The following is a 24,279-nucleotide window of genomic DNA, read 5'->3' as shown; positions in this document are numbered from 1 at the left end:
TCAGTACAGAGTGGGTTACACTATGTTATTTCAAGAAGTATTTAAGTTATTTGATAATAAATCAGTTTTATAAAAATAAATTCTGTTTTAAAAAGTTCACTTTTTTTGCACGTCTATTTTCTGTTGATTTTTCATAGTAAGCCTTAACAGTGCTGCGTTGTATTGAAATGCTTCAAAAAACTTTCTTTGAATTTATACATGCATGTAGTGCAGAGAATATTAAAAATTGTCTCTTGAGCACACACTTCAAATATATTAATTTCTGATTTTTTCTAGCTGTATTCCATATGGTCGTGGCTGCGTATGTACTGTAAACTCTGATTTTTCTAGCTGTACACAATCTGGTCCTGGTTGCTTATGTACTGTAAACTCTGATTTTTTTTTCTAGTTGTACACCATATGGTCGTGGCTGCCGGCTAGATGTGCAGTGTGTCAGCCTGAACTGTTATACACTTCTGAGGAACACGGGACAAGCCTGAGGACCCTGTACACACGAATCGAGAATCACCAGCCCACACTGATCCTCATAAAGACCACCACTGATGAGGTATGTATATAAGCCCCAAAAGTCATGTATATGATTAAAGCTGAACATGACTCGTAAATAGGCATACACCATTTTCGATAGCATTATCTACGATACATCAATACTAGGGTATACTCGTCACTTTCGTTACACCTGACTGCTTTATTGTCACGGGTGTCAGCGTGGAATGGCGACCCACATCTTGCATTGCCTTTGTTTATATTTTATTGCAGTTACGTTTATCTGTGTTGTTTGTATACTGCACTGACTTATTCAACTATAATTGTAAATTTATTTGGTATCTTACTTTCCTGCATTAGATGAAGTATTACGTTATTATTCTTGCTACCGAGTCATGTATAGCATACGTCCGTCTACACCGGTGTTGACTGATTACACTGAATAGTGAATAATTTCTGCCCTATTTATAGGGGTCTGTAGAGGAGCGAGACTCGAGAACAAAAATGGCGGACACATTCTTTTTACGAATCATGTTCAGCTTTAACTCCTTAACAAAGCATACAGCTTTTAACATAAAGTAAATCCACACAGTTAAAATCTGTTCAGAACGGAAAATACTTCATTTGGAAGAACTTTATTTTTGCATGATCGCACAAGACAGTCTGCTCCTGAAAAAAAAAAAAAAATTTTTAAAGATAATGCAGACTTTGTGAAAATTTGTCCACCTTATAAATACCAAATGCTTATGATATGTAAACAAAATGTAATGAATATTCGGTTGAAGAATGCATTTTAAAAATGTTACTTTTTTTCAGGTGTTTGGAGCATTTTGTTCAATGTACTGGAGAGAGAGAAAGAAGAGCAATAAGAATGTGTATTACTTTGGTACGGGAGAGACCTTCGTCTTCACGCTCTACCCAGAGAAAAAGAAGTATGAGTGGGTGGGGCTTCGAGAGGAAAATATCCCCAGCACCGCCAACATGTTCCTCGCGGGGGACAGCAAGATCCTTACTGTGGGGGGAGGGTAAGTCGGAGACTCAATTCTACATGAGTTTACTGGAAGTACTTACTTGAAATTGTACCAATTCTGAAATGTAAAGGATAGATATGTATGTGAAAGATATCAGTTGTTGATTTGAATAAACAGTGTTGATTAGGTAGACATTTAATTTTTTTTAAACTTTGATTTCTATTTTTAGAAATGGTGAAGCTATTCAATTGGACGAGAATCTCCTTCACTGCCGGACAGAACACTGTGATACGTTTGATAACCCCCCTCTGTGTTCTCACGAGGATTTCACCTGTAAAGTGGTGGAAGTCTATGGATTTCAGTAAATATGTAGACAGATATAGGGGCAAAACAATGGGCATTTTACAGCTGATAATATTAAGTTCATTATGAACTGTTTGACATTTCTGGACATTAGAAGCTATGAGTTTATGTGTAAGCAGTGCTTCTGTGAACTTCGGTGTAGTGGTAACATTATAAGGACAAGATCTGTCTATCATTTATTTGTAATTAATCATGACTTAATTATTTATGTGAATGATCTTTGGATGTGTGTCAGTAAATGGAATTGTAGAAAATGCTAGTATAAAATACTTTCTAAATTGAATTCTTATTGAATGCAAATTCAGGAAAAGACAGATAACTCATACAAATCATTTGATTTGAAATAGTGTATATTTTTAGTAAAGGTCTGTGTACATGTATTTGAAATGCATTGCATTTTTTTATTACAATGTAGTGCATTGTAGTGAATTGCATTCCTTTGCAAATGAAAGATTATTTTGTATTTTTTTTTTAATCAGTATTTTTTAATAGGGATTTATAAAACATTAAGTTGAAATGTGTTGAATATTTTATGTACATATGGAGTAGTTCAAATCAAAATGAAAAACAAACAGAAAGAAAAAAATGGAAAAGTGCAATACGGTTTTGTGGTAATGATTTTTTAACATTCTTCAATTCGATGACCTTGATATGTTCATGATAGGAAGATCATTTCAAGTAACAATATTTTTTTCCTATTACTGATAGATTCTATATATTTCTATGTCATATAAATACTCAGGCAATACTTTCCTGTAAGAATTTTTGTTTATGATTTTTAGAATAGTGCTATGAAATGTCAGTATATATATTTTTAAATTTCATCGTCGAAATATTTGACAATGTAATTTGCTGATGTTCTAATCAAGATTAACAACCTCGAAAAGATACAAATTGAAGCAAATTTAATTGTTAAATGAATAATTTTATAGTTTGTCAGAAAATGGTGGTAAACTTCTTTTTGGTTTATGGCTGTATTATGAACAAAACTTGTATAGAATGACTTGTACCTATGTTTTAGCTTTGTTGACTTAGTTTGTTGAACCTTGTTTTTGTTGAATGTACATGTAGTGATGCCATTTATTGCACATTATGCAAGAAACTGGAAAAGCTTATTCGAACTATAGAAAAAGGAGGAATTTGGGAAATGCTAGTTAATTAAATAGGCGTACATGTAATTCCTTATCTAAAATTATGTTAAACCATTGATTTTCTCCATTTTTGGCTGACCATTTAAAATTGTGTTGTAAGGAAGCTGTCAACACTGTATGCTGACAAATTCCAATTCTGTCATTTTAGCTCTACTGGTCAGAGACCAGAAGAGCTTATGCGATAGTAATGCGTCTGGCGTCCGTCCGTCTGTCTGTCTGTGTGTCTGTAAACAATTTTTCAAAATGCTACTCCTACAGTTTTGGTCCGATTTTATTATAACTTGGCACACAAGTAGACTACACTATGATACATAATTCTGTGCATCGGTTTTTGATTTTGATGAGCGGTGTTGCCATGGTTACTGAAAATAGAAATTTCTGTGAAATTCTTTCAAAATGCTACTCCTCCTACAGTTTTGGTCTGATTTCAATATAAGGGGGGACCTATGTCTAAAAAGTCTTTGTGTGAAATTTTCAAAACTTTGACATTTCTTTCCTGACCACTTGCTCTTAATTTTTAGGTATTAAAAACAATACCTTTATATGCGTATTTTTACACATGAGCACACGCAAAAACAGTGTGAAATGCTAAAAATAGATTATTTTCAGTCATTATTGTTCTACCCCAAATATGTGCTAAAAAGAACCAAAAATGTCAAATCATATTCAAAATCAACACTTATTTAATTTATATGACTTATATCTTTAAAATGGAGGCAAATTCATTGAAATCCATCTTGCATGAAAAATTATAATGGAGCACAATGTAAGTATTACCCCATTTTTCTTGTCGTATTTTTTACAATTCCGTCATGCATAACAGGTAATATCTTAAAAAGTCTTTGTGTGAAAATTTTGTAATTCATATTTTTTGAAAGAAATGATTCGTCTCTTTATTTCAACAAAGAAAAAAGTATACCTTTATGATAAAATAAACGAGAAATATGACGTTTCCTTTTATTTTTGTACTCTTGTGTCATAAATATTGACCTTTCTGCACTAAAAAGGGTAAGTAAGCACTGACAAACACCTGAATATAAAACTATTTTGCGGAAAACGAGTATTTTGTTTTGATTAGGAACAATTTAAATAGATAATTTTTGTTCTACATTCCATTCATTCTGTTTCTCTCCCCCCCCCCCATTTCCCTGTCAACAACCAATGCCTATTAGAACCTAGGAATGACTTTATACAATAAAATCTACGTGTACTATATAAATCAATAAGCAAAGATACACCCGTACAAGTACATTTCTTAATTTTTTTCTTAGTTTTCTCCAGAAAATCGATTAATGGTAATTATAAAATTAAACATTTTCCCCTGATTTAAGCCGCTTTCTTTCCTGAATTTCATCTCTTTTTTGCACTATTATATCAGCATATTATCGGGGTATTTTTTCACAATAGAAATTGCTATGAATTATCAACCAAATGAAGAGAATTCTAATATTAACGAACTCCATAAATCAAATAAAACTGTGATTAATATTGAATAAATTTTCCTATTTGTAAATTTTGTACGTAATTGATTATCAACAATGTTATGCCTATATCACAGTTGCAAAAGTCAACAGGTAAAAACAAACGTCTCTATTGTGACGTCACATAACGCTGCCTTGACGTAGAACGACATAGGTGTAAAATATGGACAAGCAGCGTTAGCAGATTTCGTGTGTTAACTACAACATAAGAGTTAGTCAGATATCCATACAAACAGCATAGGCAGATATCACAAATGTATACTTTCACTAAACAATCAGTGAAAACCTGGACAAGCTGAATAGGTAAATATCACACAAGTACCTCCGACACAAAAGTAAGTGGGAAAGTCTATACATACATTGTAAGCAGATATCTTAAGTGTACACCCTTGAAACAACAAGCAGTGTAATATCTGTGGAAACAGCACAGACAGATATCAAAATGTTCTGTTTTTGATTTCAAAGAACGATGTTGCCATGGTTACTAAAAATAGAAATTTCTGTGAAATTCCTTTAAAACACTACTCCTCCTACAGTTTTGGTTTGATTTCAATATAACTTGGCACACAAGTAGACTACACTAAGATACGTAATTCTGTGCATCGGTTTTGGATTTCGATGAACGGTGTTGCCATGGTTACTAAAAATAGAAATTTCTGTGAAATTCTTTCAAAATGCTACTCCTCGTACAGTTTTGGTCCAATTTCAGTATAACTTGACACACAAGTAGACTATACTAGAATACATAATTCTGTGCATCGCTTTTTATTTTGATGAGCGGCAAGGATCATTTTTCTATTTATTGCTGTTTTAAAGTTTCCCAACTGCTACTTTTCTCTTCCTTTGTTTTAAGTATAAACCAGTAGAGCTACAGTCTCGACAGAGACTTCTGGTTTATTTTGCAGTTAGAATGATCTCCCCTTTTATGTAAGATAAATAAGTTGACATCTACAATTGACAAAATAGAAATAGATTATTCTTAATATATCATTAGATCAAAATAAAGAATTGAATACATAATTTGCATAAATTTTCCCAATATAACTAAGCAGCAGTAATGTTTGTTTTCTAAAACTTTTTTTTGTCTAAAAATATTTAACTTTAGGAAAACGATAGGTAATGTACTAGTATATTAAAAGCAAACTACATGAAAACTTGAAACAGTTTAATAATTCACAAAACATGTCATTGGTGTTAAAAATGTTAAAATTGTTGCTTTTTGCTTGATGTTAAAGGATTCCAGTGAAGAAGTAAGAATTTAACACATGTACCCATATTTATCTCTACTTTCAAGCAATATCCTAGTCTATTTCATTGTGTTGTTTACTGTGTAAAATGCAAAAAATGGTATGGATGAATATTAAATGGGAAAACAAGGGATGGTTGTCTGCTTTCTTTTATGACCATCATGAATATGGTGGTGGAATAATGATATACATTAGAGTTAGACTGGGGCAATTGTATGGTATTAGATATTTTTTTTCTGGAATACTGTGAGGTCACATATTTTTGTAGGTTTTTTTTTTTTAGGTTTGATGAAAAAGGATTAGGTAATAGGTAGAAGGATTTAATTTTGAATTGGGAAGTGTGGAGCAGTGGGACATATGAAATTTTACATTTACCCTCTAAATTGAACCCGGCCACCCCACATCCCCCCAAAAATGGGCAATTTCACAGTATACAGAATCTATAAAACCTGAAGAACAGCAAGACTGTTTTTCAAGCATTTTGAGAAAAAGTTGTATCACAAATCAAGAGAAGTTTGCTATGGTACTATGACTCCATTTTTAAGGATTTATGACTGTGCAATATGTCTCTTTAATCATATTCTAACTTGCAGATTACGATACCTATAATCATTTGTCGCAAATGTAATCGCATTTTGATAGGAAGGCGTATCAGGATTCAAAAATAAGATTACTAGAGCCAAAGGGAGCATAGCACTTCTAAAGCTTAATTTTTACAGATGTGATCCTTCTTGCTTGAACATACTTATATCTAATAGTACAAAAACATTAACTGCACATATACATGTACATGTATATTTATTCTTTAAAATTCATATACTACAAAAACAAGTTCATTTCTAACATGGTTATATTTCTTTTACATTAAAACACTGCAGTAGCATGAGATCCTCTCATAACACCTAGTCTGGTCATTTCAACAAATGGACATCCCATCTCTCCAGCAGAAAAAGCACATAGTCTCTATATAGCATGTCCAGCAACTGTAGTGGTCCTATAAAAAATTCAACATGTTTGATTTAAAGAGTTTACATGAATTCGCTATAGATTTGAATTCTGACCTTTAATTACCTAGAGAGGCAGGACAGACAAATGTGAGTATTTTGAGGATCTGGGTACAGATGAACGCCCACTCCAGCACTAGCTGACGGACCAGTTCTCCCCTCAGTGTGGGCTTGTTCTGGGAGAGGCGGGTTATCTGAATAGACAAGAGTATATGAAGTACGTCATAATATATTCATGAAAAACTAGTATATTTATATATGTATAATCTTTAGTGTCACATGAAAATCAACATGAAGATTCTGATTGTTTCTGTTTCAAAATACACAAAATGCAGTATCTTTGCATTATCAATGGTGAAAATATACTACTGGATGATGAAAAAATGCTTTTTGATCAAATTTAATTTTTTGCATGATTTTCTGCAAATCATCTTGTTCAGGAAATTGATTCTCTGAATTTTTTCTTGCAATTATTTAGGAATCGTGCTGCATTTGCATCTTAAAAGGCAAAATATTAAAACATGGACTTGCATAGAGGATATCTGCAGAATTTAAACTCTCTTACAGTTCAGAAAACAGCAATAAAATCTTCAGTACCTTTTCCATGCTCTTCAAGACAACACTCTCCACCCAATTCAAATGCTGAGAGAGAGAGCACGAACTGTCCCAGAGACTGCCATATTCCTGCAAGACTAACAAATATACTCATCATAATTTTACACCACTTTTTTCATCCAAACATATAAAGAATATTCCTCAGTATCAAATTGTATGCATTTTTTAACATAAAAATGGTTCCTTCTTTAAAATTATGTATAAACATGTATCACTTTTCATTAGTGTTGGCAACGAGTACCCGGTTAACCGGTTAACCGTCGAACGATGCGAGTATCGGTTAGTAAAATTGCTATTCGGTTACTCGGATAAAATGCATCTTATATGGTAAATAACTAAAAAAAATGTTAATTTGTTTATAAGCCTACAAATAAATATTTCTCTAATTTTCTTTACCGTTAGACTTAATGATTTATGGTTTCACTAATACGATTGATTGGTTTTCACACTTAATTGATAGCTTTGATTGCCAGCAGGTTATACAAGATTTGAAGACCCATGTTATAATAACCTCATTAAATAATTTAACAAGATGCCGCCAAAGACAAGTACATGTATAGCTTGGAAGTATTTTTAAAGAACAGCTGATTCCATACCTGTAAAATTAATTGATGTGAATTGGAGTTATCGTGACTTCAAATTTCTAAATTATTATTACTTTGAGCGTGACATATATCGGGGGTTGAAAAGTAAAACTGATGAACGCCATTGTAAAATAGCGTGACACGTTGAATATTTTTTTCTTCTATTTAATTATTTTTTTGATTATAATTATATTTAAAATTCAAGATATTTCGTGCGTGTTCTTTTTAAGTTGATAAATAAAGTTAATTCACAATACCTTTGTGTTTTATTAGAAATGATGAGTAAAGGATGAGATAAATGATACATATGAATAAATCATCCGAGTAACCGGGTACTCGATCGGAAGATAGAGCGAGTAACCGGTTACTAAAAATCGTCCGATTTGCCAACACTACTTTTCATTGAACACTTCTGCAAGTCAAAGAAATGCAATTTTTTTTCAAAATTTCCCAAATTAAACATTCTTTCCCTTTAAATACTGACACTGAGAGAGTAATTTTTGGCCTGTGGGATCTTGGGAGTTGAGTAAGGGGTTGTTCCTGAGGGATTGTTGTAAAAGCCGCCATCCCCACTGGATTGACCTGGCTATGGTAGGACTGGTCACCACTATGTTGGCCGTGATGCTCATGTGGTTTATCTGAATCTGTCTCATAAAACTTGTCTTGAACTGATGACAAGCTAAAAAAAAAATTAAGATAATTTTTACATGTCACATTTATGCATTAGGTGCTTTGAGAAGAAAGGAAAAATAATGACTTTTGCCTATGCATGCTTCATCTTTTACAACTCTTTCATAAGCCTTGAATTTCCACCTTTGACTTTGGCCGATTTTATGACAGGTGGGATGCTGTATAATCCATCTTGATGCCAGTACAGGAGATTCTTTACAAAGTTCTTCAACGTCAGCATAAGTCTGCGGAGACAATTAAGAATAACAATATTCATTTTGGAAGTAAGGTTGTTTGCTTACATCCCTCAACACAGCTTCAATAGTCTCTTTCAACAAAGAAACATTAACAAATCTATCGAGTTTTCTTCTCAGAATATAATTTTAAACAATGGACACAAAAGACATATTCTTCAAGGAATATACTTGTAGTTTTAAGTTTCTTGTTCCAAGATACATGTCTTTTTCTTGAAATGCAACTGATAGTTCAACATGAAATTTTTCAACAAAAACCTCATCCAGTTAAAGTCTAAGAATTGATCTTTTTAACTTACCCCGTAGGAAGCAGAGTTAAGATCTGGGGTAAGAGAATGCCGTTGATGGTTCTGTAGAGGATTTGATCACATCTTTCTATTGCTGCCACCACCAGCGGCACCGCCAAAGCACTCAGTGTTGAGGGAGGCACTGACCTCCAGAATTCACCTATGATATCCTTGATCTACAAAACGCTGATTTACTTTTAAAACTTGAGAAAATTTTATGGATTTTAAAGACCTGAAAACAACCATTTTATATTAAAGAACACATTAAAACCTGATTATTTGCAAAACACATATTTATAAATTCTTTAAGATTTGAAACAGTTCATGATCAATGGTAGACAATGCATATTTTTATCAATAAGCACAATACTGTACAGAATTTTACAATGTACAAAATTGTACAAATTTAAACAATATACAAATTAATATTGTCCAGTTTTACCTCGTAAAATTCAGCCCTAAGTATACAGTCAAGTATTCTCACTGCATGCCATCTGTATGTCAAATTAAGAAACTCCTCCACCTGTAAAATAAAACAGCTCATTTTCTACAACCAATTAAATTAAATGACTTATCTTTCTTGTGGCAATTTGGGGAAATTTTTGTTCAGTAATATGAAAAAATATATGTAGATGTAGTTATGTACATAAGTGCTACTTGCCACTTGATTCTCTGTCTCTGGCAGTCCAAGGTCTTTACAGGTAGGGAAACTGTGTAGCAAGGGCAGCAACTCTTGTGAATGTTCCACCACAATGTTCGGTGTTTCATTTCCCTTTAAATGATATATCAAAAGAATTAAAAAACAAAATATAGACGTGATGATGAAGTGAATAAAAAAATGTCATTCTTTTTTGACATTAAAATTAATTGAAAACTTACTGAAGCAATTTCCTCTTCGATTTTATTGTCCCTGTAATTGATTTATTTAAAAATGTAAATATCAACTTATACAGCCTTTGGATAAACAGAGAGAAAATTAAATGTAGATGAAAATACTGTAGATCACTAAATTTTCGCGACACCTTATTTTAGCAAGATAGTCATTGTCTTTGATTAGCGAGACAAAATTTTCACGAATTGTGGTTAGTGCTCTATATAATCTTCAGGAATGCTATTATACGCGAGAATTAAATTTTCGCAAGGATACGGTCTCACTTAATTACGCGAAAATAAAGTTCTTGCGAATAAAAAGTGATTTACTGTACAAATTATTTCCAATTTGTATGGCAGAGGTAATGTACATTAATGTGAATGTGAATTTGTTTTACTTCATTATTATGAAAACAGTCACATGTAATCTTTCTACCTGGTTCTTCTTCAGTAATCTTACCGCATTGTCTTAGATTTAATGCCTATGCCGCAATAATGATATCTGAAAATATACAAAAATTATTAATATCAATACATGGTTTGAATCCCTTGCTAAAAATGGAAAATGCAACCTTACTCAGTAGTCAGAATTTATTTCTTTGCAGAGCACCTTAAAAAGGAGATATGAATTTGGAGAGGTTATTGATTAGGGACCTATTTTAGGATTCAAAGCATCTGAACTTGACCTTGACACAATGATCTTGGGTCATATCACCTCAGGTCAAAAGAAATCTTTGTGTCAGGTATGGAATTCCAATGTTTCTACAAGATATTAAAGGATAGGAAATTGAACACTTTTATACTTTTCTGAATGTTACCTTGATCTTTACCAAATGACCTTGGGCCAACTACAAAACACATACTTATGTACCTATCTAATGTATCCTTAAAATGGACAGGGAGTAACCAGTCAATATATACTCTGAATATCCAATGTTATGTATCTGTAGAAATTACTATAATTTGGGAGTCTAAACTTAATTTGAACTAAAAAGGAGTCAATCTATTCTTTCTCTGACTATCCAGTTAATAATTGTGTATTACTCTTGAACTGACAGAAACTAGTTACCAGTCTATACTTACTCTGACTATCCAATGACTCTGTAAAACTTGACAGAATAATATCTGAGGTTGCCAGTCTATAGTTACTCTGACTATCCAGTGTATCTGTAGAACTTACAGGAGTTACCAGTCTATACTCTGACTATCCAGTGTATCTGTAGAACTTACAGTACAGTGGAGCTTCATTTATCCAGACGCTTTGGATCCCAGTCAATTTGTTCGGATATGTGAAGCATCCGGACACCTGAATCACCAGTTAAACAAGACAAAATTACATTTACAGATTTCGTTCCGATAAAAAGTCGTCCAGATACTGAAGCATCCGGATATCTGGAGGTCCACTGTAGTTACCAGTCTATATTAACTCTGACTATCCAGTGTATCTGTAGAACTTACAGGAGTTACCAGTCTATATCAACTCTGACTATCCAGTGTATCTGTAGAACTTACAGGAGTTACCAGTCTATATTAACTCTAACAATCCAGTGTATCTCTAGAACGTACAGGAGTTACCAGTCTATATCAACTCTGACTATTCAGTGTTTCTGTAGAACTTACAAGAGTTACCAGTCTATACTCTAACTATCCAGTGTATCTGTAGAACTTACAGGAGTTACCAGTCTATATTAGCTCTGACTATCCAGTGTATCTGTAGAATGTACAGGAGTTACCAGTCTATATTAACTCTGACTATCCAGTGTATCTGTAGAATGTACAGGAGTTACCAGTGTATATTAACTCTGACTATTCAGTGTTTCTGTAGAACTTACAAGAGTTACCAGTCTATACTCTAACTGTCCAGTGTATCTGTAGAACTTACAGGAGTTACAAGTCTATATATACCCTGACTATCCAGTGTATCTGTAGAACTTACAGGAGTTACCAGTCTATATTAACTCTGACTATCCAGTGTATCTGTAGAACTTACAGGAGTTACAAGTCTATATATACTCTGACTATCCAGTGTATCTGTAGAACTTACAGGAGTTACCAGTCTATATTAACTCTGACTATCCAGTGTATCTGTAGAACGTACAGGAGTCTATATTAACTCTGACTATTCAGTGTTTCTGTGGAGTTATCTGACTCTGACTATCCAGTGTATCTGTAGAACTTACAGGAGTTACCAGTCTATATTAACTCTGACTATCCAGTGTATCTGTAGAACTTAACAGGAGTTACCAGTCTATACTGACTCTGACTATCCAGTGTATCTGTAGAACTTACAGGAGTTACAAGTCTATACTCTAACTATCCAGTGTATCTGTAGAACTTATTACCACTCTATATTAACTCTGACTATCCAGTGTATCTGTAGAACTTACAGGAGTTACCAGTCTATACTGACTCTGACTATCCAGTGTATCTGTAGAACTTACAGGAGTTACCAGTCTATATTAACTCTGACTATCCAGTGTATCTGTAGAACATACAGAAGTTACCAGTCTATATTAACTCTGACTATCCAGTGTATCTGTAGAACTTACAGGAGTTACAAGTCTATACATACTCTAACTATCCAGTGTATCTGTAGAACTTAACAGGAGTTACCAGTCTATATTAACTCTGACTATCCAGTGTATCTGTAGAACTTAACTGGAGTTACCAGTCTATACTGACTCTGACTATCCAGTGTATCTGTAGAACTTACAGGCGTTACAAGTCTTTACTCTAACTATCCAGTGTATCTGTAGAACTTACAGGAGTTACCAGTCTATATTAACTCTGACTATCCAGTGTATCTGTAGAACTTACAGGAGTTACCAGTCTATATTAACTCTGACTATCCAGTGTATCTGTAGAACTTACAGGAGTTACCAGTCTATACTGACTCTGACTATCCAGTGTATCTGTAGAACTTACAGGAGTTACCAGTCTATATTAACTCTGACTATCCAGTGTATCTGTAGAACTTAACAGGAGTTACCAGTCTATACTGACTCTGACTATCCAGTGTATCTGTAGAACTTACAGGAGTTACAAGTCTATACTCTAACTATCCAGTGTATCTGTAGAACTTACAGGAGTTACGAGTCTATATTAACTCTGACTATCCAGTGTATCTGTAGAACTTAAAGGAGTTACCAGTCTATACTGACTCTGACTATCCAGTGTATCTGTAGAACTTACAGGAGTTACCAGTCTATATTAACTCTGACTATCCAGTGTATCTGTAGAACTTACAGAAGTTACCAGTCTATATATACTCTGACTATCCAGTGTATCTTTAGAACTTACAGGAGTTACAAGTCTATACATACTCTAACTATCCAGTGTATCTGTAGAACTTAACAGGAGTTACCAGTCTATATTACCTCTGACTATTCAGTGTATCTGTAGAACTTAACTGGAGTTACCAGTCTATACTGACTCTGACTATCCAGTGTATCTGTAGAACTTACAGGCGTTACAAGTCTATACTCTAACTATCCAGTGTATCTGTAGAACTTACAGGAGTTACCAGTCTATATTAACTCTGACTATCCAGTGTATCTGTAGAACTTACAGGAGTTACCAGTCTATATTAACTCTGACTATCCAGTGTATCTGTAGAACTTACAGGAGTTACCAGTCTATACTGACTCTGACTATCCAGTGTATCTGTAGAACTTACAGGAGTTACCAGTCTATATTAACTCTGACTATCCAGTGTATCTGTAGAACTTAACAGGAGTTACCAGTGTATACTGAGTCTGACTATCCAGTGTATCTGTAGAACTTAACAGGAGTTACAGTCTATATTAACTCTTACTATCCAGTGTATCTGTAGAACGTACAGGAGTTACCAGTCTATATTAACTCTGACTATTCAGTGTTTCTGTAGAACTTACAAAAGTTACCAGTCTATACTCTAACTGTCCAGTGTATCTGTAGAACTTACAGGAGTTACAAGTCTATATATACCCTGACTATCCAGTGTATCTGTAGAACTTACAGGAGTTACCAGTCTATATTAACTCTGACTATCCAGTGTATCTGTAGAACTTACAGGAGTTACAAGTCTATATATACCCTGACTATCCAGTGTATCTGTAGAACTTACAGGAGTTACCAGTCTATATTAACTCTGACTATCCAGTGTATCTGTAGAACTTACAGGAGTTACAAGTCTATATATACCCTGACTATCCAGTGTATCTGTAGAACTTACAGGAGATACCAGTCTATATTAACTCTGACTATCCAGTGTATCTGTAGAACATACAGGAGTCACCAGTCTATATTAACTCTGACTATCCAGTGTATCTGTAGAACTTACAGGAGATACCAGTCTATATTAACTCTGACTATTCAGTGTTTCTGTATTACTTACCAGTCTATACTGAACTATCCAGTGTATCTGTAGACCAGTCTATATTAACTCTGACTATCCAGTGTATCTGTAGAACTTAACAGGAGTTACCAGTCTATACTGACTCTGACTATCCAGTGTATCTGTAGAACGTACAGGAGTTACAAGTCTATACTCTAACTATCCAGTGTATCTGTAGAACTTACAGGAGTTACCAGTCTATATTAACTCTGACTATCCAGTGTATCTGTAGAACTTAACAGGAGTTACCAGTCTATATTAACTCTGACTATCCAGTGTATCTGTAGAATGTACAGGAGTTACCAGTCTATATTAACTCTGACTATCCAGTGTATCTGTAGAACTTACAGGAGTTACCAGTCTATACTGACTCTGACTATCCAGTGTATCTGTAGAACTTACAGGAGTTACCAGTCTATATTAACTCTGACTATCCAGTGTATCTGTAGAACTTACAGAAGTTACCAGTCTATATATACTCTGACTATCCAGTGTATCTGTAGAACTTACAGGAGTTACAAGTCTATACATACTCTAACTATCCAGTGTATCTGTAGAACTTAACAGGAGTTACCAGTCTATATTAACTCTGACTATCCAGTGTATCTGTAGAACTTAACAGGAGTTACCAGTCTATACTGACTCTGACTATCCAGTGTATCTGTAGAACTTACAGGAGTTACAAGTCTATACTCTAACTATCCAGTGTATCTGTAGAACTTACAGGAGTTACCAGTCTATATTAACTCTGACTATCCAGTGTATCTGTAGAACTTACAGAAGTTACCATTCTATATATACTCTGACTATCCAGTGTATCTGTAGAACTTACAGGAGTTACAAGTCTATACATACTCTAACTATCCAGTGTATCTGTAGAACTTAACAGGAGTTACCAGTCTATATTAACTCTGACTATCCAGTGTATCTGTAGAACTTAACTGGAGTTACCAGTCTATACTGACTCTGACTATCCAGTGTATCTGTAGAACTTACAGGCGTTACAAGTCTATACTCTAACTATCCAGTGTATCTGTAGAACTTACAGGAGTTACCAGTCTATATTAACTCTGACTATCCAGTGTATCTGTAGAACTTACAGGAGTTACCAGTCTATATTAACTCTGACTATCCAGTGTATCTGTAGAACTTACAGGAGTTACCAGTCTATACTGACTCTGACTATCCAGTGTATCTGTAGAACTTACAGGAGTTACCAGTCTATATTAACTCTGACTATCCAGTGTATCTGTAGAACTTAACAGGAGTTACCAGTGTATACTGACTCTGACTATCCAGTGTATCTGTAGAACTTAACAGGAGTTACAGTCTATATTAACTCTGACTATCCAGTGTATCTGTAGAACGTACAGGAGTTACCAGTATATATTAACTCTGACTATTCAGTGTTTCTGTTGAACTTACAGGAGTTACCAGTCTATACTGACTCTGACTATCCAGTGTATCTGTAGAACTTACAGAAGTTACCAGTCTATACTCTAACTGCCCAGTGTATCTGTAGAACTTACAGGAGTTACAAGTCTATATATACCCTGACTATCCAGTGTATCTGTAGAACTTACAGGAGATACCAGTCTATATTAACTCTGACTATCCAGTGTATTTGTAGAACTTACAGGAGTTACAAGTCTATATATACCCTGACTATCCAGTGTATCTGTAGAACTTACAGGAGTTACCAGTCTATATTAACTCTGACTATCCAGTGTATCTGTAGAACTTACAGGAGTTACAAGTCTATATATACCCTGACTATCCAGTGTATCTGTAGAACTTACAGGAGTTACCAGTCTATATTAACTCTGACTATCCAGTGTATCTGTAGAACATACAGGAGTTACCAGTCTATATTAACTCTGACTATTCAGTGTTTCTGTAGAACTTACAGGAGTTACCAGTCTACACTCTAACTATCCAGTGTATCTGTAGAACTTACAGGAGTTACCAGTCTATGTTAACTCTGACTATCCAGTGTATCTGTAGAACTTACAGGTGTATCTGTAGAACTTACAGGAGTTACAGTCTATATTAACTCTGACTATCCAGTGTATCTGTAGAACTTACAGGAGTTACCAGTCTATATTAACTCTGACTATCCAGTGTATCTGTAGAACTTTACAGGACTTAACTTACAGTTACTATACTGATTCTGACTATCCAGTGTATCTGTAGAACTTACAGGAGTTACCAGTCTATACTCTGACTATCCTGTGTATCTGTAGATCTTACAGGAGTTACCAGTCTATACTGACTCTGACTATCCAGTGTATCTGTAGAACTTACAGGAGTTACCAGTCTATACTCTGACTATCCTGTGTATCTGTAGAACTTACAGTAGTTACCAGTCTATACTGACTCTGACTATCCAGTGTATCTGTAGAACTTACAGGAGTTACCAGTCTATACTGACTCTGACTATCCAGTGTATCTGTAGAACTTACAGAAGTTACCAGTCTACATATACTCTGACTATCCAGTGTATCTGTAGAACTTACAGGAGTTACAAGTCTATACATACTCTAACTATCCAGTGTATCTGTAGAACTTAACAGGAGTTACCAGTCTATATTAACTCTGACTATCCAGCGTATCTGTAGAACTTAACTGGAGTTACCAGTCTATACTGACTCTGACTATCCAGTGTATCTGTAGAACTTACAGGTGTTACAAGTCTATACTCTAACTATCCAGTGTATCTGTAGAACTTACAGGAGTTACCAGTCTATATTAACTCTGACTATCCAGTGTATCTGTAGAACTTACAGGAGTTACCAGTCTATATTAACTCTGACTATCCAGTGTATCTGTAGAACTTACAGGAGTAACCAGTCTATACTGACTCTGACTATCCAGTGTATCTGTAGAACTTACAGGAGTTACCAGTCTATATTAACTCTGACTATCCAGTGTATCTGTAGAACTTAACAGGAGTTACCAGTGTATACTGACTCTGACTATCCAGTGTATCTGTAGAACTTAACAGGAGTTACAGTCTATATTAACTCTTACTATCCAGTGTATCTGTAGAACGTACAGGAGTTACCAGTCTATATTAACTCTGACTATCCAGTGTATCTGTAGAACTTAACAGGAGTTACCAGTGTATACTGACTCTGACTATCCAGTGTATCTGTAGAACTTACAGGAGTTACCAGTCTATATTAACTCTTACTACCCAGTGTATCTGTAGAACGTACAGGAGTTACCAGTCTATATTAACTCTGACTATTCAGTGTTTCTGTAGAACTTACAAGAGTTACCAGTCTATACTCTAACTATCCAGTGTATCTGTAGAACTTACAGAAGTTACCAGTCTATACTCTAACTATCCAGTGTATCTGTAGAACTTACAGGAGTTACCAGTCTATAATCTAACTATCCAGTGTATCTGTAGAACTTACAGAAATTACCAGTCTATACTCTAACTATCCAGTGTATCTGTAGAACTTACAGGAGTTACCAGTCTATACATACTCTGACTATCCAGTGTATCTGTAGAACTTACAGGAGTTACCAGTCTATACTGACTCTGACTATCCAATGCATCTGTAGAACTTACAGGAGTTACCAGTCTATACTCTGACTATCCAGTGTACTGTATATACTCGCCTATAAGTCGGATTTTTGGGAGTAAATTTCAGGTCCAAAACTCTATGTCGGACTTACAGGCAAGCTATAAAATGAATGGTATTATATGAAGTCAGTCCCTCTGATTTTTAAGGTTATTAAATACAACCGACTTATAGGCGAGTATATACGGTATTTGTAGAACTTACAGGAGTTGCCAGTCTATACTCTGACTATCCAGTGTATCTGTAGAACTTACAGGAGTTACCAGTCTATATTAACTCTGACTATCCAGTGTATCTGTAGAACTTACAGGAGTTACCAGTCTTTATTAACTCTGACTATCCAGTGTATCTGTAGAACTTACAGGAGTTACCAGTCTATATTAACTCTGACTATCCAGTGTATCTGTAGAACTTAACAGGAGTTACCAGTGTATACTGACTCTGACTATCCAGTGTATCTGTAGAACGTACAGGAGTTACAGTCTATATTAACTCTAACTATTCAGTGTTTCTGTAGAACTTACAAGAGTTACCAGTCTATACTCTAACTATCCAGTGTATCTGTAGAACTTACAGAAGTTACCAGTCTATACTCTAACTATCCAGTGTATCTGTAGAACTTACAGGAGTTACCAGTCTATACTCTAACTATCCAGTGTATCTGTAGAACTTACAGAAGTTACCAGTCTATACTCTAACTATCCAGTGTATCTGTAGAACTTACAGGAGTTACCAGTCTATACATACTCTGACTATCCAGTGTATCTGTAGAACTTACAGGAGTTAACAGTCTATATTAAATCATACCTGGAGTTTCCCCTTGTCCCTATCCTCCTTGTTTTGATGTCAGGAAACACTGATCGCAGGACTTTACCAAATGTAGCTGGATTACAGTGTGTAAAATTGTTCCTCTGACAGTGTTCGATATAAGCCCTATATATCTCACCTCGACTCAAGTTGTTATCTGGTTGAATCAAAAAATGGCGCTGTAACCTGTAAATATTTGTTTGAAGTAATTGAGGCACACAATAGTATGCTGAGTATACTTGAAACCCACCACCACTATTCACCCATAAACTGCATTGGAAGCATAAAAAATTCAAGAAAATGAAGAAGCATATCAATGTATGTAGTATACGATCTACTTTAAAGCTGCTGAATCTCAATGTTTAAACCGCTCCTTGTGTTACCTACCATTTGGTGATTATGGGTCCATGTGCCCCTCCCATTACAGGGGAATCTAAGTGGAACTCTTTTTCCTCCTCGTCCTCCTCCTCTGATGTGCTGGTTTCCTCCCCTGAAAGAATGGTTAAGCCAGGATTTCCTCTGTGCTGCATTTCACTTGTTTGCCTTTCCATTGCAAATTTGGCTTCATGAAGTTCAGTTTTGATTAATTCATCTACCAGAAGAACAAGATATGAAGTGAATTATTCGACCTCTTTGAAGATTCAACTCTGGCAACAGTTCAGTTTAATATCCTCGGTCAAATGATTTAATTAGTCCAATTTTAATTTTCAGTAATTTTATTCACTGTGAGAAATGTATAGGATTAGGTAATTATGGCACGCCAAATTCACAAAAATGAGATAAACCTAGTTTCACAATTGATAAACTAGGTTTATCGACGGTAAACTATAGTTTACAAACTGTAAACTATAGTTAAAAATTCGTTAAGTATAGTTTTCATCTGTAAAACTATATTTAATGGTTGTTAACTATAGTTTACGAATGATAATCTAAGTTTATCCGTCTGTAATAAGCGTTAACAATAGATTTTGTTGATAAACATAGATTCACGTATATAGTTTACAATCGTAAACTATAGTTATAGTTGTTAATCATAGTTTGACAAATCGTGAAACTATATTTATAGATCGTTAACTATAGTTAACGGTTTGTAAACTATAGTTTACAAATCGTGAAACTGTATTTATCAGATAATCTATGTTTTGCAATCGCAAATGATTGTTTTCAGTGTTAAGTATAGTTTACGGTTGTGAAACATACATTATCGCGTTAACTATGGTTTACGGATGTAAAATATAGGATTAACGTTGTTAACTATAGTTTACAGTCTGTAAGCTATAGTTTACAACCGATAAACCTAGTTTATCGACTGTGAAACTATGTTTATCTCATTTTTGTGAATTTGGCGTGCCATAGGTAATAGCTGTAAATGATGCCATCATATGGAAGCCCATGGCCATGCAAGGCTTGTGTTTCAGAAGTAGGTCAAACTCCGAGGTCAAAACAAAAGAAACTTTGTTATCCATAAAAAGAACTTGTCACATTAGGAAACAAAAGCCCCATCAGCCAGTACCAACTGTTCAAAAGTTATGGCCAGGGTCAAAGATTTTCAAAATCATGTCAAACTCAAAGGTCGAGTTCATGGATCCAAAATGTTAGATTCAAAGAAAGATCTCACAAGGAATATTTATAAGTGTGAATTATGAAAGTCACAGCTGTTCGCACCAACCATTTATAGGTTATGGCGAAAGTTAAAAGTTTTGTAGACAAACAAACAGACAGATGGACAGATCAAAACTACCAATAAATGTACCTGAATCTCATATATGGGGAGCATAAAAAGACAAGCAACATATTACAAAAGAAATTTGCCCATGCTAAAAATGATCAAATAAACAGGAACCCATGGAATGCCATATACGACAGCCAACTGCTTACTGCCAACTGCTGACTGCTTACTGCCAACTGTCAGCTGCTTACTGCCAACTGCCACACATATTTGAATAAATTTTATTTTTATATTGATATATATGTAAATTTAAAAAAGAGGCGCGGATCTATAGGACATTTTTTCCAAGAGGGTCACTCTGATAAAAAAAAATCCAAACCAGAAATTTCTTGAAAAGAAAAAAATACGTAAAGTCCTTTCCTAAATGTGAAAATTTATTTCGGCCGGGGAGAGGGGGTTCTTATGCGTCATACCTTCATGTGTATGAAATTTTTCATACCAACTTAACACGAATCCACATTTTCGGTTGGGGAGGGGGGGGGGGGGTCTAAGGTCCCTTTTAGTTGATTTATTTTATACATTAAATAACTTTTAGTTGGTTTAGTTTGTGCATTAAATAACTTTACAAATTTTAGAGGGGTAGATCTATGCATGTAAAACATATTTTATTTGTACAAACAAAGAGATATAAATGTTTGATCGGCGTTTTCTAACTGGAGGGTCCAAGGTCTGTTATACCGGTAGTTCGTTTAGATTTATATTTAACGTATGACTGTACAAATTTTAAATGCCCCCCAGATCTATGCATGTGAAACATCACAGCAACGTAGCAACAGGGTGGGGGGGGGGGGGGGCACTGCCCCCATTCCCACTTTTTTTCCCAACATTACCTTTACTGTTGAAAATGTATATTGAAAGGATGGTTGCCCCCCCCACTTTTTACCATAGTATAGTGATATCAAGGATATGTAGTATTGTGTGGAAAAAAAATGTAAGTGAAAGGTAATTGGCCTTAAAAAAAAGTTAGCCCCCACCCCCGAAATAGGATTTTCGAGTTTGGGCTATTTCCTTTTTTTCCTTTTTTTTTTTTGGCTTGTCAACTTTTTCAGGTAAGTAAAAAAAATTTTCTCTGGTTGCCCCCCCCCCCACTTTCAAAAACGATGCTACGTGCCTGCATTATAAAACACAGAGATATACATCTTTAATTTGATTAAATTTTTAACTATAGAGTATAATGGAAAACGGAAATTTATTTTCAAAACATCTTTCTCTGCGAAACGACAAATCTTTTTTATTATTATTCTCTCTTCAAAGGTTTTGTTGTCTCAGGGGGAGGGGAAGGCTTTTCAAAGATTAAAAGCAGAAAATAGTCATTTTATTACCTCTTTCAAATAGGAAAACACATTTAAAAAAAAACAATGTACTTTATCAACCACATAAATTGAATATTACATAAGATTAAACATATTGGTCATTTTATTCAATTCAATTTTACCAGGGTGACCACCTTGGAAAAATTGTCCTGGATCCGTGCCTTTTTTCCCTTTTTTGTGAAAATTCACATAAATATCAATACAAATATAAAATTTATTAAAATATGTGTGGCAGTTGGCAGTAAGCAGCTGACAGTTGGCGGTAAGCAGTCAGCAGTTGGCTGTCGTATATGGCATTCCATAGGAACCACTATTGATATGTTCTAAATTGACATTGATATTTTTTGAACTTACAAAGACAACTTCGAAATAAAATTACATGTGTTTACATACCAGAGAGGCTTGGTTGGACACAAAGCTTGGTGGATGTGAGGATAGGGTCGTCAAAGTTGTTCAGACATAAGGCTCTGTCTTCTAGTGTCAGTCTGAGATAGTGAGGGGAGGGAACTCTGTACTCCAGGTCCTTCATATCTGGTAGAGCTATAAATACTTAGGTATAAATGAAGATATACAGATACATGTACCAATTTACACAAAAACTCAGTTACCACTACAAAAGGTACTTTATATCACACATTTTTAATTTTCACTCAAATCAAGGATATGAAGACAATACATATAAAATTCTTTTTAAATTATTTCAATTACAAGAAAAAAAATTACTAATGAATTAAACAAATACATTTACAAATTTTGATGATTCTTTTTTTAAAATAAAATGATCATTAAGCAAAATAAAACTGTCACAATTAGCAACTTAGGTTTATCAAATGTTTTGTGGTGGTTATATATTCAACATTCTTGCGATATTGGTTTGGCACCTGGCATACAGATGCACTAGGGGGCTAGCTGCAGAACTGTAGCTCTCTAAAAAATAATATATTAACAGACCCATCCCAATTTTTTTTTTAAACCAGCGAGCTACAGATCTTTTCCACTATATATTCCTTTGGTAAAACTGAGACTGAGATCAAAAGTGAGCTCGTCAATTATAAGTTTTATGGCCCCCAGGCTTGCAGCTAAAGTTCTATAGGAGGCCTACCACTCCGAGTTTTGTTAGTATTTTTATAATGTATCTTTAGCAAAATTTTCTTTATTTACCAATTCCCAATTATTTCTAAAGTGATTTAGAAAAAACTAAGCCATGTTTAAATATGAAGATGGAATTAGGCTGATATATCTACGAAAAATGGGTCTTTACTGCCGTTAGGCCTATAAAGCAGTGGTCGTTCCTCAAATGTGTCAATAAACCATCATATTCATGACATGATCACACACAAGTCTGAATATTATTATTGTCATCGAACGTCAAATGTTTTTAAAATGATAAAATATTTATTTCTCACCTGATGTATCGATTTCTTGTTGCCTTCCAATGATCGATGTTTTGTTTATCGTTTTAATTTTCCCGCGCCTGCCAACTTATTCATTGTCGTTTGGAAAATGTCTGAGAGGTTACGAATGAATTGATCTACGTCTGTACGAAGCTTTGAAGAAGAATGGTTTGTGTAAAAAGAGATCACATTAGCAGTGGTTGAACAAGTAAAGAAATATAGAAAAATAAATTTAAAAAAAATAAAAATAAATCAAATAAATCAACAAATCAATCAATCAAATCAATGTGATGTGGTGATTTTTTCCTCCAAGCAAAATGTAAAAAAAGAATGAAAATTGAGAAAACAGTTTATTTACGAAATTTATTTTGAAATTTAAAAAAGCAAACAAAATAGTGTTCTTTTCTGTGAAGTCGATATTTTTATGGATGACCAAATAAATAAGAGGTCTATATTTGTTATATAATTTTCTATGAAAATAAGAGAAAAAAATAAAGTTATAGAGATTTTTATACTTTTTATAATGTTTACTTTACCATGAATGATTGAAATCAAAAAAAATATTTAGATGTTGAGCTAAACTAATATCAAGCTTATATCTGCTATGACTTTTTTACGGGGTTTATGTCTCCAAACTTATTCGCTACTTATGAGCTTTCTCCCAGTACGTCCGGATCAATTTTTAAAGCGAGGCATGCTACTGACTGATAGATGCTGATGTATCAAATGAATGTATTTAAAAATACCACCGGTATTACAACCTTATCTCTTCTCTATCAAAAATTATGACCAAGGCAAGGCAATGATAGTTTTTGTGACAGAGGGACAAATGGACAGATTGACAGACGAATGAGCAAAAGCGGGGGGCAAAAAGCACATGCTAAACTACCCCCCAAAAAAGTTATTTACATTTTTTTATTCAAAAGTAAAAAAAAAAAAAAAAAAAAAAAAAAAGAAGGAGAAGAAGAAGCTATGGCCACATCGCTATTGACTTACCTTAACAGTTCAAAGATTTTAAGTCTTAAAAGTCTTACAATATTTAATTTTAGATTTAGAAAGTACATTCTTTTCAATAAAGGAAAAACA

General features: G+C 34.3%; 2 protein-coding genes across 2 annotated transcripts in view; one reads left to right on the top strand and one right to left on the bottom strand.

The window, feature by feature from the left end:
* The window catches only part of LOC134245538 (uncharacterized), a 39,863-nt gene extending 37,453 nt beyond the window's left edge, over positions 1-2,410 (top strand). Inside the window, 3 exon segments of the mRNA XM_062727819.1 lie at positions 389-547; positions 1,303-1,511; positions 1,687-2,410. Coding sequence (XP_062583803.1) covers positions 389-547; positions 1,303-1,511; positions 1,687-1,822 — 504 coding nt within the window. The 3' untranslated portion in view covers positions 1,823-2,410.
* A 4,170-nt stretch (positions 2,411-6,580) lies between these two features.
* Positions 6,581-23,291, bottom strand: LOC134245544 (transcription factor RFX4-like). Its single transcript, XM_062727824.1, has 14 exons — positions 23,206-23,291; positions 22,193-22,339; positions 19,145-19,349; positions 18,758-18,943; positions 10,443-10,484; positions 9,992-10,022; positions 9,774-9,884; positions 9,555-9,635; positions 9,125-9,288; positions 8,716-8,816; positions 8,387-8,581; positions 7,301-7,395; positions 6,771-6,897; positions 6,581-6,693 (listed from the first exon to the last, which is right to left on the bottom strand). The coding sequence occupies exons 2-14, from the start codon at positions 22,326-22,328 to the stop codon at positions 6,611-6,613; spliced, it is 1,557 nt and encodes a 518-aa protein (XP_062583808.1). The 5' UTR covers positions 22,329-22,339; positions 23,206-23,291; the 3' UTR covers positions 6,581-6,610.
* Positions 23,292-24,279: the final 988 nt, after the last annotated feature.

This window comes from Saccostrea cucullata, unplaced genomic scaffold (genome assembly GCF_032062105.1).
Source record: "Saccostrea cucullata isolate Sc308-1 unplaced genomic scaffold, CSIRO_AGI_Scuc_v1 ctg71, whole genome shotgun sequence".
NCBI lineage: Eukaryota > Metazoa > Mollusca > Bivalvia > Ostreida > Ostreidae > Saccostrea > Saccostrea cuccullata.
Note: the sequence above shows the minus strand (reverse complement) of the source record. Positions and strands in the feature narration are given on the sequence as shown.

Excerpts from the sequence above, each read along its gene's own strand:
- LOC134245544 (XM_062727824.1), bottom strand. The coding sequence starts at position 22,328 with ATGAAGGACCTGGAGTACAGAGTTCCCTCCCCTCACTATCTCAGACTG. Across the intron at positions 10,485-18,757 it reads GGGACAAGGGGAAACTCCAG|ATATCATTATTGCGGCATAG; the intron begins GTATGATTTAAT and ends GTATATTTTCAG. Across the intron at positions 8,817-9,124 it reads TTAACTCTGCTTCCTACGGG|ACTTATGCTGACGTTGAAGA; the intron begins GTAAGTTAAAAA and ends TTGTCTCCGCAG.